General features: G+C 38.6%; 1 protein-coding gene across 11 annotated transcripts in view; it reads left to right on the forward strand.

Annotated features, from left to right (window-relative positions):
• KAT6B (lysine acetyltransferase 6B) overlaps window positions 1-20,814 on the forward strand; it is a 207,744-nt gene that overhangs the window by 160,160 nt on the left and 26,770 nt on the right. For all 11 annotated transcript variants that reach the window (XM_023204894.2, XM_023204892.3, XM_031936188.1 and 8 more), the window contains 5 exons: window positions 374-495; window positions 2,284-2,399; window positions 4,775-4,916; window positions 8,090-8,251; window positions 11,966-12,059. In XM_023204894.2, coding sequence (XP_023060662.2) covers window positions 374-495; window positions 2,284-2,399; window positions 4,775-4,916; window positions 8,090-8,251; window positions 11,966-12,059 — 636 coding nt within the window. The remainder of the gene's footprint in view (window positions 1-373; window positions 496-2,283; window positions 2,400-4,774; window positions 4,917-8,089; window positions 8,252-11,965; window positions 12,060-20,814) is intronic.

The following is a 20,814-nucleotide window of genomic DNA, read 5'->3' on the forward strand; positions in this document are numbered from 1 at the left end:
TGTGTCATTTGGACAAAGTGGTAGAATTTATTATCTCAAAACTGATAATGGGAATGCTATAACTAGACATTGATGAAACTTCTAATCTTGGTTGAAAAATATGATTTCGCTTTGTATTACTCTTACTTTCCCTCATATATTTATTAAAGCTGTAAAAAGATGACAGTGATAAATTCAAATAAAAATTTGAGTATAGCAGGGAAAGGATACTGCTGGATCTATGAGCAGTGCTTAGATGTAAAAGCTTATTTATAAAGCTTTAAAAAAAATCCCTATTTGCCCAGTATGCTAATTTGGTGCCATTTTGGTAATATATGATGGTTACTCATGATTCAAGTCAGTGAATACACTTTCTGCTGGTTTTAAATGACAGATACTGAAATAAAAATAAACATCAAACAAGAAAGTGCAGATGTAAATGTGATTGGAAACAAGGATGTCGTTACTGAAGAGGATTTGGATGTTTTTAAGCAGGCCCAGGAACTTTCTTGGGAGGTAAGGCGAGGATCCCACATTGTACTAGCAAGTATAAAATGTGGCTTCTGACTATCCATATGGAATTACTGTGTTGATTTTATAGAGAATCCCTTTCAACATCCTTTGTGATTCTTTAGCCATTATCATGCCCATTTTTATTGACTGTGCATTCAAAAGCAATGACTTTGTAGAATTGTCTCCACTCTTAAAAGTAGGTATTGGCTCAGCTGGTCTCACAAAATAAAACAGAGTAGCACTAATTGAGGCAGATTTTGGAAAACGTTTCTAGGTGTGAAGGAATAGATTTCTGATGAGTTTTGCCTAAATTTAGAAAATAACAATTTAAAATCATTAACAAAAAGAGGAACATCACTGTTAAATTTGCCGATGTTTCTTCCAACACAGATGGCCAGCCATATGAAAAATGTCTCATATTTTTAGCTCTTTTGCATTGATGAAAAAATATTGTGTTTCACGATCAGTTGTAGTCAGTTTTATTTTTATTGTCCAGTAATTTCTTTAAGTGATTCCACTTTAATTCTGCCTAAGTTATTACCACCCAGATATTGAAAGGTGAGGCTGTCAGACTTCTCAAAGACGAATCTGTTATGAATTGTGAATTTGTTGTGTCAGTGACTACATTCGGTTTCTCTGGCCAGTGTGGTCAGGTAGACTCCCTACCCAACCCCACTTCCTGTTTTGTGGGGAAAGGGTTTTCTGTAGGCTCTTAATGCTTTATTTTTAGTAGCAGCCAGTTGGGCTAAATACTCCTGACAGTTTCTACCTTTAGAGCCATTGGGTATTTCCAACCCTCATTCTGCCCCTATCAGGATGCCTTGTATCAGCTTTCCTTTGGCTAAGATTAATGTCAAATTTCCCCCCCGTTATTAAGATTGGAAGTCCTTGAACCAGCCCAGATTGGAAGTGGAGCAGGTCAAAACTCCTATGTTGATCAGTAGTGGGATTATGCCCTTGAATAGCCACTTTACTCCAGCCTGGGCAACACAGCAAGATGCCACCTCTTTTAAAAAAAGATTAGAAGTCCTTAAATATTATCTTTTTTTTTTTTTTTTTGGCCTTCTTCTGACATTCATGTATAAACGTGAACAGTAGGCCATTATCTGAAAGATACTGCTAATTCTAAAACTTTTTCATTCCAACATGGTAAAACTGGCTTTTTTTATTCAAGAAATATTCTTGTTCTGTGTCAGGCACTGTACTGGACACCAGGGATACCACAGTGAATCTGGCAGGCAGAGTTCTTAACCTCATACGGCTTTCCACATAGAAATAAGGGAAATAAGAGGAGACAAATGCTAAGCTGCAGATTTCACAATTGATTATTTAATTACAGTTGTGATAAATACTACCTCATGGAGGAATAGGAAACTGTAAACATATGTAATAAATAAGCCTGTGTAATAGCCACATCATTTATAATCACCTAATTTCTAATCTATTACAACAGATTGTTAAATCCAGTTCTAACCAACATTTGTATGTATTTATACCATACTTATTTCCTTTGCTATACTGTTTCTTAGGGTATTCGTTTGCTGTGAATCTTACACAGAGGTAATGTTAGGTTGCTGCAAAAGTAATTGTGGTTTTTGCCATTGAAGGTAATTATAAAAACAGCAATTACTTTTGCACCAACCCATTTCATAAGTGTCTATAGTGTTTTAAGACCATGCAAATTCACAATTAAGATTAGCGTTCTGATAAGTTTTGATAGTCACTGGTGAAAGAACCAAAATGTAAGTGAAGTATATATATTATTATTTTCCTTTTCTTTCTATTTAACAGAAAATAGAGTGTGAGAGTGGGGTGGAAGACTGTGGCCGGTACCCTTCTGTGATTGAATTTGGTAAATACGAAATCCAAACCTGGTACTCCTCGCCTTACCCACAGGAATATGCAAGGTAATAGAATAAATCTGGCAGGTGTATAACTTGAATGTCACATATGTGAGAAAGGAAAATTCTTGATTCTAAAGCAGGAATTAGGGATGATTTTAGGAAATAAATTTTGATAGTCAATGCTAAGTGCTTCCCAAACTATTGCTTTTGCCAGCACCTTTTAATAGTATTCCTTGTTCTCGGTAAATTCCTTATGCTCCTTAGTTACACGGGCATTATAAATTTTGCCATTTAGCTTCTAGACTGTGCTTTCTTTCCTTGGTTAATTGGGGAAATGTTGGGTTTGTATGAAACCCAATAAAAAAAAGAAATTTGCCACGGTGAATTATTTGGTAGACTTTCTTCTCTGGTTGCCTTTTATATTTTTTAATTAGGCCTGTTCATTTTATCTCTGATTTCTGGCATTTTATTTTCAAGTTTCTAATAGAAATTTAGCAAAAGAAGGAAAAATGGGAGAAAGTAGGTGGGAATGGGTAGTCTTAAGAGACCCTTCCCCAAATCTTTACTTTTAGAACTATTTGTGACTTTGAAGAGAAGGCCAGGCCCAGTGGCTCACTCCTGTAATCTCATCACTCTGGGAGGCCAAGGCAGGTGGATCACCTGAGGTTAGGCTTGCGAAACCAGCCTAGCCAACGTGGCAAAACCCCGTCTCTACTAAAAATACAAAAATTAGCCAGGCGTGTTAGGGCACGCCTGTAATCCCAGCTACTTGGGAAGCTGAGGCAAGAGAATCACTTGAACCCAGGAGGTGAAGGTTGCAGTGAGCTGAGATCGCACCACTGCACTCCAGCTCGGGTGACAGAGTGAGATCCCATCTCAAAAAATAAAAAGTAAAAAGGAGAAAAAATGGTATCCAAGTTTTCATTTGTCTTAAACTCAAATTAGCTGTGAACGAATATATCCCAAAATAGGTACGTTGAGAATAGATTTCTTCCATGAAGTACGTCAGGGTACACTTTACTAGTATCTTCGAAAATTTTTTAGTCTGCAAAGTTTTCCATAATTATAAACTTGATTTTCTTATAAAATAGATCTTATTTTTTTCATTAGCATGTGAGTGTCTGGCCAATCACGTAACTGGAGAAAATGCGAAGTGTTTTCTAAAAGTTAAATGACAAAGAAAGAGTCAAGAATTTTGGTTTCTCCTCCTAGCTTATACCATTCGGTTGTGTGTTCTTGAACAATTTTTTAAAATGACTATGAGCTTTAATTTGCCTAGGTGATCATAAGCCATGTGCTCTAAAAACTTTGAATAAAATCTATACATAAGTACAAGGTTTGAAAGTAGTCTCATCTGTGTCTGCCTGTCTCTTGAAAACCTTTTACCCCATTCTTAAACTCCAAAGACCTTGCAAGTGCCTCTAAACATTTTCTTATAAATATCAGCCGTGTTCATTAAAATGTGGAAATAAAAAATGTTCTAATTTTTAAGGTGGAGAAAAAGTCAGCAGGGAAGAGAGGTATTTGTTTTTTACTCAAAGTAACAGTGGAATTGGTAGAAAACAAATTAGATCTTTTGATTTTCAGCCCTGCCATTTACTGCATTAGACCATGTATAAATCTATGATAATAACTTTAAAGTTACCTCTTCCAGAAGTGGAAATGGTAACAACTAAGTTCAAGGACTTTTCGGCCTCATATGTATGCAGATTGTTTAAAAATAATAAATTCACTTCTGAGTAAAATATTATAGCTATACCACTGACCATATATAATTGGAAATAAGATAGTAAGTGTGAAATTTGAAAAATATGCTTGGCCCCTTGACAGGATGGTATCCTTATTAAGTTGATTTTTAGGGTGGTGGTTCCATATCTGTAAACCTTTCTTTACATAGGATATTTTTAAGCAAACAAATGATTTGTTCACAAAGTAAAGGGAGCACGTATTATGGATTATATTGAAAAATAACGTAAGGTTGTTTTTACATTCTGTCTTTACTATTGGCTTTCTTTTCTTTTTTTTAAAATTAATTAATTAATATATTTTTGAGATGGTGTCTCACTCTGTTGCCCAGGCTGGAGTGTAGTGGTGCGATCTCGATTCACTGCACCCTCTGCCTCAAGCGATTCTCCTGCCTCGGCCTCCCGAATAGCTGGGACCACAGGCGTGTGCCACTATGCCCAGCTAATTTTTGTATTTTTAGTAGAGACGAGGTTTCACCCTGTTGGCCAGGCTGGTCTCAAACTCCTGATCTCAGGTGAACTGCCTGCCTCGGCTTCCCAAAGTGCTGGGATTACAGGCGTGAGCCACTGCACCCATCCTCCAATGTTATTATACAACCTTTTTATGAGGTAGAGAAAATTGAACAATATTTAATCTTCCCCCGCAACAGTATAATCTATCTGATAGATTCTGTGATTTTTAAACTTCGACAGATTACCAAAGCTTTACCTGTGTGAATTCTGTCTTAAATATATGAAAAGTAAAAATATTTTGCTAAGGCACTCCAAGAAGTGCGGATGGTTTCATCCTCCAGCAAATGAAATTTACCGAAGGAAAGACCTTTCAGTATTTGAGGTAAGCACGTGTAAATAAAAAATTCAGCTTTTTGAAATCTAGTACTCCTAATTGTTGACTATGTGCTGATTTGCATTTAGAAGATGCAAAGTATATTTAATTTTGGCACTGAAATTCAGACTGCCCTTTAAAACATCTCCGTGTTTTGGAATGTTTAACCATATTAAGCAACCATTTAGATCGATGAAGAATCCCTACTTCATCACATTAACATTTTTGTCTTCCCCAAAATCCCTGTCTCCACTAGATATATTCACCAATGAATTTATGATCTCCTCAGCTCTTTGTAAATTCCACTTTCTTTGGCAGGAGAAATGAGCTTTGTTCAGCAGCTCTAGCCAATGTCTGGCAGGTGCTCACTCTTCCAGGGAATTGAGCAGCTGTACATATCTCCTCAATACACAACCACCTGTGTTTCCATCCACTTCTTGGCAGGATGGATAATCCTTTTGGTGAGACCCTAACAGATGTTGGGACTCCCTCCCATCTGGGTAGATGGCCACCCCTGAAGAACTCTGCTGTTCACAGGAACCCCTTGTGGCCATATGTCTGTCATTGTGGGTTTCTTGAAGACATTTTGTATTTCCAGAATTGATTTAGTAGCAGGCGTTTGCCTTTATATAGTTGCATTGTTTAATTATGTATCTGTTGTCAGTTTCAGGGATTCAGTTAAGCTGAGTCAGTTTTACCTTGCAGGGACCATGCCTTTCTCCCAGGTTATTGTCTGTCTGCAGGACTTTTCACGTCTCTCCTTTATGCTCTTCCCTCCACTTGCACACTTCTGTTGTCTGCTGCATTTTCTCTTTTGTGACCCATCATGGTATGCATTGATGCTCATTCCTGGGTGCTGGGAACACGCCTACTTTGTACAGCAAATGTGATGTCTTCTTTCTGTGAAGTATAGTTTCACTTCTGGATTCTCTTTTTCTGAACTATTCAGGCTGAAATTTATTGTTCTGCCTTACAGTTCTTTTTATTTCCGGCCTGTAGTGTCTTGCCATCATATTAAATAAAGGGAAGGTTGTAGGTTTCTCACATGGACCAGGCTCCTTCTCAGACAGGTTTGGGCCCACTAGGTTTTCCCCAAGACTGATCAGAGAACACAGGAAACTCCAGTTGTGTCTTATGATTTTTTTAAAGCCTTCTCTTTTCTGTCAGGCTCTTTTGACAAGCTTGGAGGAAGAAGGGTATTGTTGCTGGGAAGGTTAGGTGATATATTAGTTCTTACTAAAAGTTAGGCATAGAGTTTCTCAATCTGGGCACTGTTGACATTTCAGGCTGGTTAGTTCTTTGTTGTAGGGGCTATGCTATACAGCGTAGGATGTTTAGCAGCATCTGTGGCCTCTACTAATTGGATGCCAGTAGCACCACCACCCCCTCCAGTTGTACCAACCAAAAATGTCTCCAGACGTAGCCAGATATCCCCCGGGGGGCAGAATCACCCCCAGTAAGAACTAGTGGGCTAGAGGGAAGGCTGAAGACATGTTGCCTGAGCTTCCTGTTGCTATGCTATCCCGCCAGCCCCAGCCGGCTGAGGTGACACAGCTGCTCACAGTTGAAGCTTAGCTAATGTCACAAGTTCAGCTTTCCTATTGGATCCTTTCTTGATGCCTTAGATCTGTTCTTCCAACCAAAACATTGTTTCTCAAAGCTCAAAACACATTGTTGGCCTTAGGTAATTATTTAATAAATCAGCATGAGTCAGCATTGGGATTGAAGCTGTCATAAATCCATGGAACGTCTTCACAGGGGCAAGGGGATCAGTCTTGTTAGGCTGGTAAGAATGGGCTGTTCTTTCAGGGCAGGTGCTTTTGGACCATCCAGAGATGAGAGGGGAAACATCAGAAGCATGTCTGTAAAATTCGCTTATACGAATAAGGAGTTGGATTTGATAAGTACTGAGGTCCCTATTCTGGAATCTGAGTTAATAGAGTATACCATTTGGGCAACTTTTCTCCTAGCAGTTTCCTACAAAACTTATAAAACAAAGGAGGAATAATCACAGATTACGATTTTCCTGCCTCCTTCCCTTTCTTTATTCTTCTTACACCTTTCACAACTGATCAGAATTTTCTTCAGCACTGTCATCTCTCTCTTTTTCTGGTTCACAGTTATGTATATCTCCATCTTTCCTTTTTGTAATATACTACCATTTCCAAAAGGGCCATACTCTCAAATATATGAAAACTTCCTTTAATTAAAGGGAGAATTGTATCCTCTGTGCCCGTTGCCCATATTTGATTGTGTTGCTATGTATGGGACCTAGGTTTCATCTAAGGGAAATAGTTAAATGAAATCTAAAAATAATTTGTGCAAGATGAGAACCCGTATGGTCCACAGGAGACCTGAGAATGGTCAAGTTCATTGTTTAAGAGCTCTGGTTAGCAAATACCCATTTCCCTTAAGAAAAGTGCTAGGGAAATTCGTCTTGAATCTGCTGTGTTTTCTATTTTCAACAAGTAACTACATTTGATCAAAGAAATTGGCATCTGTGCCTAGCCTCCTGTCTGTAGCCATCAGTATCACAGCTTGATTCTTTTATTTTCAAGAGAAGTAGACTGTAATCATGGTGCTTATTGTAGGTTGAAATTCATATCACTTTCTCTGTAAGTATTCCCAACATAGATATTTTATCTTTTCCAATTATATTTAAGATGATGCTTGGGATAAAACCAAAATGGAAACCTCTTTGCTAATCCACAGTTCTGAGGAATCAGAATAATACAGTTCATTAATTTTAGTTTTATGTGAAACCCTTTTGAAACAACATAAAGTTTAACTTACTTGAGAAGTATTTTGATCTGTTTATATTTCCTTAATACAGATTTATTTGGTTCAAATAAAGAGAGAGGACATGCCTCATCATTTTTAGCTCAGAATAAACTACAAGTAAAAATTACTCCTTTACTAGTGGTTTGGCCCTTCTTTGGTAGCTAAAAGAGAAATTTAACTACCTCAAATGTACCCTAATTTAAGAGAAAATGTGGAATTCTGATTTGCCAGTGACAGCTGTTTTCTGGTTAAAGCTGTACTTGCTTAATAGAGTGTTTTAATCTCTCAGTTTAAGATTTAGAAATAAAATGATGTACTTTCTGAAATACCATATAGAAGAAACAATTTTATGTGGCGTGGTATTTTTATGTTAAATAATGTTGTCTGTTTCTTTCTGCTAGGTTGATGGGAATATGAGCAAAATTTATTGCCAAAACCTTTGCTTGTTAGCCAAGCTCTTCCTGGACCACAAAACGTTGTATTATGATGTCGAGCCATTCCTTTTTTATGTCCTTACAAAAAATGATGAAAAGGGCTGTCATCTGGTTGGATACTTCTCTAAGGTAAAACAAGAGCCAGCATGACCTTCATTTTCTTTTTCAAAATGTTTTTGGTAGAGCCCAATTCTTTGAACAGGGCTTTTTCATTACTGTAATTTGAATAAGTGACATGTGTTTTTGAAAAGCTAAGGTTCTTGTTCAGAACTCATTTTAAAAGATGAAAACAAAAAACATGGTGCCTAGTAAGTGTGTAAAGGACCTCAGCACTGTGTGCCGTCCTGATGACATTCTAATTGCTGCCTTGTGGACCACTTAGCATCTTTGATTTTCTCAGTGTAAGCTTATTTCCGTTTTCCCTTTAAGTGGTGTCAACATGAAGGTTTCAGTTTAGTGTAGCATTTGAGAGAGAATTCTCCTTTCTCCTTGTTGCCTTCCCTCTGTGGTCAACAGTATCTCAGTGAGTTAGGACGCTGGCATTTGGACAGTCAAGCTGATAAAACGACTGGTTTTACACTTTAGTCTCTTATTCTCTGTGCTATGGTTTTAAGTTCTAAAGCAATCTCACCTTTAGAAAGCTTAAGTATCAGCTGGGCACAGTGGCTCATGCCTGTAATCCCAGCACTTTGGGAGGCCGAGGCAGGTGGATCATGAGGTCGAGAGATAGAGACCATCCTGGTCTCTAAAAATGCAAAAAATTAGCTGGGCCGGGTGGCACATGCCTGTAGTCCCAGCTGCTTAGGAGGCTGAGGCAGGAGAATCGCTTGAACCTGGGAGGCAGAGGTTGCAGTGAGCTGAGATCGCGAGCGAGACTCCATCTTAAAAAAAAATAAAAATAAAAATAAAGCCTAAGTATCTCCAGCTATTAGAGTGGGGGAAACATCGACATATTGAGGGGATGTAGCTTGTCCTTTTCAGTGGTTCAGAGCAGTTCACTCACATTCTTCTGCTCAAAGGCTTCTAAGAAACAATAGCTCCTTTTAATAAAGGATAACTGAGTTTGGAGACGTTTACCAGGTAATGACCTTAACTTTTCTGAGGCACCTAGGAAATAGTTAAATTTACCAGGATGGTACATAGAGACAATAATTATGAGACTTTTAGGTAGAAGGTCCAAACTCTATCTTTTATTTATTTTATGATACATTTTTTATATTAGGTGATACTTGAATTTTAATGAATCTGCTCTTGCACAATGTAAATGGGATGCTTTATACAAGTGCCATTTTAATGGAGTTTCAAAAGATAGAATATATGTGAAGGTACTTGCAAACTATAGCTATCCTAAATTCGAGTCAACCCAAAGATCATAAACAAAAATAAATAACAGCATTCATCCACATATTTGGTAAAGCTTTGAAATGAAAAAGAAGAAAGTTAATTTGCACATTATAAATTCAAAAGATGATAGAGAATTAACACTGACTAAAACAATAAATAGGAAATCTATTTATATGATTAATAAATAAAACACCTTACCTTTTATGTAGGTTTGTCAAGATCATTTTTCTCCAGAGACTTAAAAAGAATAGCGGTTGCGTCCTTCCTGTTAGAAAATGGTGTTTCTTTCAATGTCTGTGGATTTAAACATAGGCTTAACCGTGCCCACCTTACTCGTGCTGCACTGACCATACCGCTCCTGAGTCTTGTGTTGGCCGCTGAGTAGCAGCCATGTGTAGAGTTGGTGGTGATTCTTGAAGTTTGAATTTCTGCCTCTCTTCCTCCCAGGGTACCTAACATTTTACTCAGAACTAGCTCAACTTTTCTCATTTTGTCAGTTTCTTCTATAGCATGGCAGCAGCTGCTGTTATTTCCTGCTATTTTGGAATACTAATATGCCTTGGCAGTATAGTGAAACAAAAATTAATCTGAAAAATAACCATGTTAAAAGACTAGATGAGGCCAGGTGCGGTGGCTCACGCCTGTAATCCCAGCACTTTGGGAGGCCAAGGCGGGCGGATCACGAGGTCAAGAGATCGAGACCATCCTGGTCAACATGGTGAAACGTCGTGTCTACTAAAAATACAAAAATTAGCCGGGTTTGGTGGTGCATGCATGTAATCCCCGCTACTCTGGAGGCCGAGACAGGAGAATCCCTTGAACCCGGGAGGCAGAGGTTGCAGTGAGCTGAGATTACCCCACTGCACTCCAGCCTGGTGACAGAGCAAAACTTCATCTCAAAAATAAATAAATAAAAAAGACTAGATGAAACTAAACCATATTCTCATGTGTCAGTTGGAATCTAGAGGACTCTGGCCCTTTGGGGCTATTCTTGAACTAAATTCTAGAGGTTATTAGAGTGACAGTTCAAGGATAGCCAGAGAAGGGCTGGAATGACCTAGAAAAGTTCAGTGCAAATTGTTACATGCATATGACTTTCCAAGCACATAATAGATGGCTGTAAACAGAAAGGAAAGAAGGAGTAGTTATTTTATTCATAGCTTAGAATTTAGCTGTAGTAATGCGTTAAGTTGCGAGGCGGGGGAAGAAAGATCACTACTATATTGGATCTCAAAAAACTCTGAAAGGTGGAAATGGTTCTGGACAAAGAAGGGAATGGTATCAAGGATGAATTCTCTTAACCCAGAGTACATTTCTTTTTAGAGAGAGTGACCTATTTGTCTAACTTTGCAAAATAGACGAATTACTTGAACCTTTGCCATTGATGTGCACATCCAGTGAGGGACAATTCATCTTCTTAGGAGAACTGACACACGTTGCTTCCTCCTCATTTTTTAGAGGCTCCATAGACAACTACAAATGTGCAAAAGTTGAGAATGCATCTTTTTCACAAAGAAATCTTCAATTCTGCCCTGTAGGGTTTTTTCCACAACCATCTCCTGTGATCTTTCAAATTGGTTCATTAAAGATCTGGGTGTTCTGAAGTAAAACTTTGGTGTGGTTGGTACCATTTGTGGTCAGTCTTATTTGTGGTTTATATTTGGCCAGAGCATCCATGACCTCAAAAGCCTTTTCCAGATCTCTGTGTAGGTTTTGGCAACTTCTGTGTACTCTGAATAAAAAAATGCTGCCCTGATGCCACATCCCATGAAAGTTGCAAGTTCTTCTTTAACTGTAAGAGCTGTTTCTTACCGTGTTCTATCCAGTCTTCCTCCTGGTTTCAAACTGTTGGTAGTATTTTGGTCTAACCTTTGTTTGGAGGCTTTAGGGTTTCTTGTTGTTGTCTTTTTGTTTCATTTTGTTTCGTTTTCCTGGTTTGAAATGCAGATTAATTATTTCTCTAGCTTTTTACATTGACTTTTTATTCATAGGAGAAATGTATTTGTGCACATCTACCCACACAGATACTGTTTTAGTTTCACTGGGGCATTTGCCAAAAGGCAGAAGACAGATTGCTGTTGCAGAGTTGTAGATTATTATTATATTTAGCAAGATAGCTGGCTAAATCCTAACTTACTCCACTGGGTGACTCCCTGGGATGTTATTTTCTCTATCTCTGAAGTTATTTGAGCAAGGAAAGCATTTCTTTTATACTGTCTATATTCTGTTTTATTTGGTTCATATTTCCTTGGATTCTTTATGCATATTTTATGGCACTGACTTTCAAGAATAAAGATGTAGTTGAGAGGCATGCCAGAGTCGATGGTTTGTTGTTAGTTGATAGTTTGATTGATTAATATAGTAGGATTTTTCTGCTTGATCCTGACCTAACCCATTGGCTTTCTTTAGTGGACAGTTTTACAAGGACAGTGGCAGGTGCAGGGAATTGCGCACTTCAGCAGGGCTCTGACATACTTGATCTGTTTCTCCTTCCCTCAGGAAAAGCTTTGCCAGCAGAAGTATAATGTCTCCTGCATAATGATCATGCCCCAGCACCAAAGGCAAGGATTTGGACGGTTTCTCATTGATTTCAGTAAGTGAAGTACTTTATTTACTTTCATGATCCAGGAGGCTGATGGCTGTTACAGGAAACAGTAACACATAAAACTTTATTTAACCTGCATTGTTGTTTTTATCAATAGATAATGAGTTTTCTATTTATATTTACATAGGTTAGAACATCTTCCTCAAATGAAAAATGTACTGCTGCTCAGTGATTGTACTCTAGGAAATTGAGACTAGATCTCTCGGCAGCAGGCCTCATGCACAAAGCCATTACCCTGAATGAACCGACAGAATTACATTCCATTTTGTGGTGCTCATGCTCATTAGCACCAAAAGAGGCAATTATTCGTGATTAAAGCTAAAGGAAGTATTATTTGAAAGGATTTTCAGCTCTCTAAAATTTTGCCTATAATCTTGTACAGTGCAAAGCAGAAAAGGTATATTTCCATTTAGAAAAATAATTTTCTAGGCAGCCTGTCCTGGGCCTTGCTAGTAGAAATAATTCTTACCTTGTTTTGTTAATTTCCCTTTTCTATTATGGAAATTAATACAGTGTTTGTATCTAGAGGTTTCCCAAGAAATATTTATCTCATACGCACTCATATCTTCTGAGCCTTCTCTGTTAAAACCGGAATAATATATAAAAGTATGCACATGGATAATGTTTTTAAAAATTGGTAGTTTGTTTTTTTCTGGATGTTATTATTGGATGTGTAAATGTTGTGTTAGGGGTACATTTGGAGAATTGATTCAAAATATCTAGATAACATGATGACCAGATATCCCATGATAATAGTCATTTCTGGTCACGTAAAAATCTGTCATTGGCCAGGCGTGGTGGCTCATGCCTGTAATCCCGCACTTTGGGAGACCGAGGTAGGTGGATCACAAGATCAAGAGATTGAGACCATCCTGGCCAACATGGTAAAACCCCATCTCTACTGAAAAATAAATACAAAAATTAGCTGGACGTGGTGGCACACGCCCGTACTCCCAGCTACTGGGGAGGCTGAGGCAGGAGAATCACTTGAACCCAGGAGGTGGAGGTTGCAGTGAGCTGAGATGGTGTCAGTGCACTCCAGCCTGGGCGACAGAACGAGAGACTCTGTCTCAAAAAAAATAAATAAATAAAAATAAATCTGTCACTGGGAACCAGGTGCTTCTTGATTACCAGATTGCAGTTTATCTGCTTGTTAACTGAAAGGAGGAAAATTTAGGACTTTGCACAGTGTTCGTCAGCTATATCAGATGCAAAAACCACAATGTAAATGTTCTCACAGAAAACCATGAAGAAATACAGTGAATCTAAATCTATATTGTTAGGTATTTTAAAGATTAATGTCTGATAAAAGTGTAAAATAACTGAATAGCAGTTTTGACTGATTTATCTAATGACATTGAAGAATGTGATTCTTTTAAAAGAAAACTTTTGATTATTTTTCCATTTTTAGATAATATTTTTAGTTATTGATTCATTACCCTAGTCTTATCTATACTTTTCCTGACCTAGTTATCCATGAAACCAGTCATCCCAAGGAGGGCCATCTTACCAAATGCAGTGTACCATTTTTATTTTTATAGTCTCCTAGCTGTAATCATTTCTGAGGGCAAAACCATTTATCTTGTTCTCTAGTTTTGTGTGTCTTCTATTCATAAGTAGTCCATAAATATAGTTTCTGGTATGCATAGCAGCCATTCAAGCCTTAAATTTTTGGTCATATCTGTATGCCTACAGAATAAGACAAACTCCTTAGCTCAATATTTAACGTCTTCTAACATCTAATTCCAGCCTGTCCTTTAGGCTTTTTCATCTACCAATCTCCTTTTTCTCAAATAGTCTGAGCATGGTCCTATACCTCCATTTTTTGTCTATGCAGTCCCTTCCTTGAAGTGATCACCTAATCCTTTCCTAGTCTCTGTCTGTTCAAAATCCTGCCCATTGTTACGAGCCAGCTCAAGTATCTCTGCTTTTTGATCCCACCTCCTGGAATTTTATCTCATACCTTTATTGGTCCCATATTGTATATGGTATCACACTTACACTCTATTCACCCTTTTGTGATAGTTATTGATGGAGGTGTCATACTTCCAACTTCTCTGTATCCAGTAGTACAGATTCCTATATAATAATATGTATTAGAGGTATAAATTAAATTGTATTGACATAAACTAAATTTCCAAATTGATATGTTTGCTGTCCACAATAATTGTCTACCTAAAATTAAAAAGGAACTGGTACTTACTAGGTAAAAGTTCAAGCTCTAAATTCAGTAGCATCTTATTTGTACAGCACGATCTGGCACTAAGGCCTTCTACATAAGAAAACAATCTGGGTAACAAATACATTATCTTCAAATGCTATGTCTTTTTTTAAACCATTTTAGTGAAAACTGTTATTAGAATCTACCTTGTATTTTAAAACTACAGAACACATTGAAACCTTTACTGAGTGGCTCAGGGCCACTATGATGAATGCTGTCTACCAGGATATGACCAGGCAAAGCAGTGCTGAGGGTGTGGTTTTTGATTTTCTCTTTCCTGTACACTTAGCATTGCCCCTGCTGGAGTGGATTTAAGAAGTGCGGTGAAAGATCTGAATAAAGTTGAAAAGGGATTGGTGTTATTCCCTCAGAGAAGAGGAGACTAGGGGAAGAATTTTATAGCATTCAAAGAAAATGCGAACTGGTGTGTAAACCCAATAGAAATTCAATTTAAAACCAAAAGAATTTCTTGGCTATAAAAGTTTTAAGGAAGATAGAGTAGGCTGCTGAAGAAATTAATAGCACCTTCTCTTGGAAGTTACTTAAAGTAATAGTACATAAATATCTTTCCAGAATGATTGAAATCCAGCCTTTGAAGGTAGGGATGAGTCACATGACCTCTCTTGATCATTTTTGACCTCATAATTTGGAGCCCAGGATAGAAAGCTAACTAGGGTTACAGGTTTTCTAAAATCTGCTCTGGTTTTTTAAAGGACCTTTTAATGGTTATATTTGTTTTATTTCTGTTTGGTACGTGAGCCTGGGGTCTTTTGGTCAGGGATGTATTTTCAGTAAGTCAAATGAGGTTGTAAATCAGGTAGATCTTTATAATTGCCAGTTTAGTAAGCTGAAAAAGACACAAGCAGGGAGAGAGATATAGCTGCCCACTTGCACACTTGATCACAGATGTGAGTGGAATGTAATGCATTGTGTGTGTATACACGCTCCTGGACTTAGAGTGGGGCTATGGGCTGATAAACCCATCATAAAGTGAAAATATCATTAATTAAAAATACATTTAATACACTTAATCCACCAACCATCATAGCTTAGCCTGGACTTTAAATGTGCTTAGAACATTTACATTACCCCACAGTTGGGCAGTGTCATCCAACACAAAGCCAATTTCATAATGAAGTGTTGAGTATCTCATGTAAGAGTGTTGTACCACATATCACTAGCCCAGGAAATGATCAAGTATGGTTTTTACTGAATGGTGTTGCTTTCATACCTTAGTAAAGTTGAACCATTGTAAGCCAGGGACTATCCGTATAAAGAACTGCAAATGCAGTGCTTTGAACACTGTTCTTCAGGGCAGCCGAGTGAGGTGGAATGGTCATCCATGGAACCATGTGCTGCTTGCAGAATAAGTCATTTGTCTGTCACTTCCTAGAATAGCTTCTCTGGGATTTGTCAGAACAAGGCTCCCGAGGAGGCCATTTGCAGAGTTTGGCCAGAGTGACTAAAGGGTACCAACTCCCAATTTGCTCATAAACTCCCTAGTGGGTTTTATGACTCTTTGCCCACAGCTGGAATGGGTGGAGGAGAGAGTGACTATCATGGATTGGTTGAGAACACATTCCTTTCTCTTGGATTCTGGGATTCCCTTTCTCAGTCAGAAAATTTGAAAGTCTTCCCCATCTCTGTCTGTAAAGTCTTTCTGTCTCTGTCTTCCTCCATCCCCACCAGACATGCAGAGAACTCCCTTGCCCACAAAACATTTGCAGTTCCTGCTTCAGAGCCTCACACCGACAAGGCAAGGAGCTCTTCTTCTCCCAGCCACTGCTGAGCCCTGGGGCCCCAGAGTGCTCCCTCCCAAGCCCTGGACTGCTTCTGCTGCGGGGGCTGCCAGCAGTGCCTTATCCATGTCACTATTTTTTTCTTTAATTTTGAAATAATCTCAGACTTACAGAAAAGCTCTAAGAATAATACCACAATTTCCCATACATTGTTGCACATGTTCACATTTTATCATGTCTGTTTTCTGCTCTATGATTTTCAATCTCTCCCTTTGTTTCTCTCTTTCTCTCTCATATTTTCTTTTCAGGATCATTTGAGAGTAAGTTGAAGACGTGTGGCACCTTTATCCCTAAATATTACAGTGTTTTTCTACAACGATGCTCTCATATATAGCCATAATACAAATTATTAAAATCAAGATATTAAAGTAATCTCTGTGCATTGTTCAAATTTTAAATTTTACCAGTGTATACTGATGTTCTTTCTAGAGGAAAAAAAAAAAAATCTCCTCCGGGATCACGTGGAGTACGTAGTTATGTCCCTGGAGCCTCCTTTAATCTGGAATACTACCTGTTTTTCTGTTTTGTTTTGCTTTGCTTTGTGTTTTCCATGATTTTGATATTTTTGAAGCATACAGGCCACTTATTTTGTATGGTGTGCTTCAATTTGGGTTTATATGATGTGTCTTCACAGTTAGATTTAGGCTGTACATTTTTTGGCAGGAATACCATAGAAGTGACCGTATGTCCTCCCCAGTGCATTTCATCAGGATCATATGATAATACATTTGTCTCATCACTGGGCTTAGGTGGGACTTGCCAGGCTTCTTCACTGTGAAATTACCATTTTTCGCTTTGTAATCAGTAAGTATCTGGTGAAAAGATACTTTGGGATTATATAAATATCAATTCTCATCCAATTTTCACCTCCTACTTTTACCTTCACTTATGGCTCTTATCTAAAATAATTATTACTGGGATAATTACCAAATAGTAATTTTCTAATTTCATTCTTTCTATAACTTACTAACTGGCATTCTATAAGGAAGATTTGTTTCTTCTTCCCCATTTATTTAATTTTTTTTGTATAATTTTGGGTTTTAATTTTATTCTATAGGTTATATCTTGTCATTACCATGATTGATTTTGATGTTCCCCAAACATCAAGTTGTCCTGGATTTATTTAGCAGCAAATGTTTCAAGTGGATTCTTGTGCCTTTTCCACATGCTTCCGTCCTGTGGATTCTTCCTTTCTGCCACAGCATGATGTTCCAGATTTAGCTTATCCTTTTCTTAAGCCAGCACTGGAATCATCCATTTCTCCCAAGAGCCTTGGTTCCTTATGGTGGAGAACAGTATTTAGGAACCGGGATCTGGGCCGGGCACACTGGCTCATGCCTATAATCCCAGCACTTTGGGAGGCCGAGGCAGGTGGATCTCTTGAGGCCAGGAGTTCAAGACCAGCCTGGCCAACATGGTGAAACCCTGTCTCTACAAAAAGACACAAAAATTAGCCGGGCATGGCGGCGGGCGCCTGTAGTTCCAGCTACTTAGAAGGCTGAGGCAGAGAATTGCTTGAACCCGGGAGGTGGAGGTTGCAGTGAGCTGAGATTGCGCCACTGCACTCTAGTCTGGGTGAAAGAGGAAGACTTCGCCTTAAAAAAAAAAAAAAGAAGGAAACCAAGTTCTGATCACTTAAATGTGCCCATGGCTACTTGGGTGTCACTGCTTCTAGCCCTCTCAGAGGACAGAGCTAGGATAGCATGCGTATTTATATCCGTGTATGTGCATCCGTGTATGTGCATGACTGTATTTATTGTTGATTGCCCATGTCTTATCAAAAGTAAACTTCATGAGAGTGGGACTTTGCTTTTTGCTGCATTCTGATCTTCTAGAAGAGCGTGGCGCTTAGTAGGTTCTTAATTGTTGAACAAATGTTAAATTATGACGGGAAGAACTTTTAAAATATGCTTTCCCTTTTTGTGTGTGATTCTTAGGGAGAATTTTATTTTATTAGAACATAAACCATCAGCACTGGTTTACTTACTTCCAAATGATGCCAGGTATGCCCTGTCTTCTTTCAAGGTCTGGTACTTTTGCTGAAATGCAGCCTCTATCTTAAGATCATTTCAGTTGCATCAGAAAGAAGATGTCACTGTCTGCTCTAAACCTTTGGCGGAGAAAGCAGAGCTGTGACATAATCCACATTTGTACATAGCTGGTTGAAGAGACACTTATCTTTTCCTTACTTTTTCTCTTATCAGATAATTCATTTCTTGATTGCATTTATTTTGAAAGGAAAATTCCAGCTTTAGCCATAAGAAGCTGTCAAGAAAGCTTCTCCTTGCTTAGCCTTCCCAGCAGCTCCTGGGTGAGTGCAGTCAAGGCAGTCATTAAGGAATAATAAGTTATGCTTTTGAAATGGTGCTCAAGTACTTCATAGCCTTTTCTAAGATAAGGAGCCTCCCACCTTCACCCCCATGACACTTGTTGGAAAATACTGGACCAGCAGCTATATTCTTGGGCTTTTGCTGGGTTTTGGAAGACAACGTTTTGACCTATGTAATCAAGAATAATGATGACATTTATTTTAATAGGATTCTAGTCTGTAATATAATAAGGAAAATGGCTATTTTTCCTTATTTTCTCATTATAATATGTTTCACTAAAAGCTTTTGCCATTACTGTTTTATTACATTGGTCTGAAGTACAATATGTTTTAATATGCTAAAGATAACATCAAGGTTGAAAATTGAGCTCTCAGTGATTTATTCAGAGGTTGACTGCTGCTGAATGCATTGAAATGAGTTGCATGAGACAGTGCAGCTAACGATTTATTTGTGTATCTTTTTTTAAGCTAAGCTTGTCATAAATAAGAGCAAATAAATAGCTCTTATAGAATAGTTTGTATTCATTGCCTCAATGAAAACATTGTAAATATGAAACATACGGTCTGCAGTCTCTCTCATTTTTTCTGAAAGCTAGTGTTTTGCCTTACATAGCTCAGAATTTTTTCGAGTTTTGGCATGCAGGTGGTTGTTTGTTGTTTTTTTTTTTCCAAACAAATTTTTTGTCTGTTTGGATTTCTAACATTGACTGGCATTTGCAATGAGTCATTTTGAAACCCACTACTGGACAAATTCCATTCAAATAATTGGGATGAGAATAACCTAATCTTCAGCGTTAACTGGAACAAAATGAAACCTTAGTGGGACCGTCAAGAGGGCAGGGACTTGGTCATTGCTAAACTCCAAGCCATGAGCACAGTGGCTAGCACATAGAGGATACACAATAAAGGATTGTTGGGGGAAATCAGTGCATGCCTGAGTCTAGTTAATCCACTTCTTTGTATGAGTGTCAACACCTGCCAGATACATCCAGCTAGCTTTTGACCAGTAGTGCTTAAACTCAGACTTCCTCTCAGTCTTTGTTTTTTACACTGTGTTTATCACTTCGTCCCATCTTTCAGTAAACATGCTTTAAATACACTGTGCCAGGGATGGTCTAGGTGATGAGGACGTAAGGATGAATGATTTAGTCCTTGCCCATAGGGTAGTAGAGGGTCAGACACAAAATTCTTCCCAGCCCTGCAGTTTCAAATGTGAGAGAGGCTGTGGCAGTGCAGAGGAGGAAATGCTTCCAACTCTATTTTCCATTTACCCAGTTAAGATATATGGAAGAGACACATTTTTCACATTTTTCTCTTCTCTTCTCTTCTCTTCTCTTCTCTTCTCTTCTCTTCTCTTCTCTTCTCGACTGGGTCTCACTCTGTCACCCAGGCTGGAGTACAGTGGCCTGATCATAGCTCACTGCAGCGTTGCACTCCTGAGCTCCAGTGATCCGCCCATGTCAGCCTCCCAAGTAGGTGGGATTACAGGCACATGCCACCATTCCCGGTTGTTTTTCACGGGCAGAGGTGGGGGGTCAGGTAGAGACAGGCTCTTGCTTTTTTGCCTAGGCTGGTTTCAAACTCCTGGCTTCAAGCTGTCCTCCTGCCTCGGCCTCCCAAGGCACTGGAATTACAGGTGTGAGCCACTGTGCCTTGACCTGTTCTTAAAACAAGATCAAGAAAGATTTTGCTCTGCTTGGCTGAAATTAGTGCTATACCTGGTTTGGGTTTCAAGAGAACTATTCCCCCTTGAACATATTTTCCAGCTTGTAGTAGAGACGTTATGTTTGAGATAGAATATTCTAAGATAGAAGTTTGCCTGCACCTGCCCCTCTCATGATGGTATTTCATTTTCTTTTTCTTTTTTTTGAGACTGAGTCCTGCTCTGTCGCCCAAGCAGAAGTGCAGTGGCACGATCTCAGCTCACTGCAGCCTCTGCCTCCTGGGTTCAAGCAGTTCTCCTGCCTTAGTCTCCTGAGTAGCTGGGATCACAGGCATGCACCATCATGCCTGGGTAATTTTTGTATTTTTTAGTAGAGACAGGGTTTTGTCATGTTGCCCAGGCTGGTTCTCAAACTGCTAAGTAAAAGCGAACCACCCGCCTCAGCCTCCCAAAGTGCTGGGATTACAGGCATGAGCCACCACGCCTGGCCCTAAACAACATATTTATGACTTCAGCTGGTTGTAAGGTAGTTTTTTGGTTCGTTGGTTGGTTGGTTGTTGGTGTTGTGTTTGTTTGTTTTTAAATATAACTTCATATTGGGTAAAACAGAAGGTTTTCCTTAACTTGTTTAGAATTGTTTAGGAAAATACTAGTTAGGAATCTGATTTTTTTTCTCCCCCACAGAGGGTTTGTGGTTAGCATGTTTGTACCCTAATATTCATGCTACATTT

This window comes from Piliocolobus tephrosceles, chromosome 9 (assembly GCF_002776525.5).
Source record: "Piliocolobus tephrosceles isolate RC106 chromosome 9, ASM277652v3, whole genome shotgun sequence".
NCBI lineage: Eukaryota > Metazoa > Chordata > Mammalia > Primates > Cercopithecidae > Piliocolobus > Piliocolobus tephrosceles.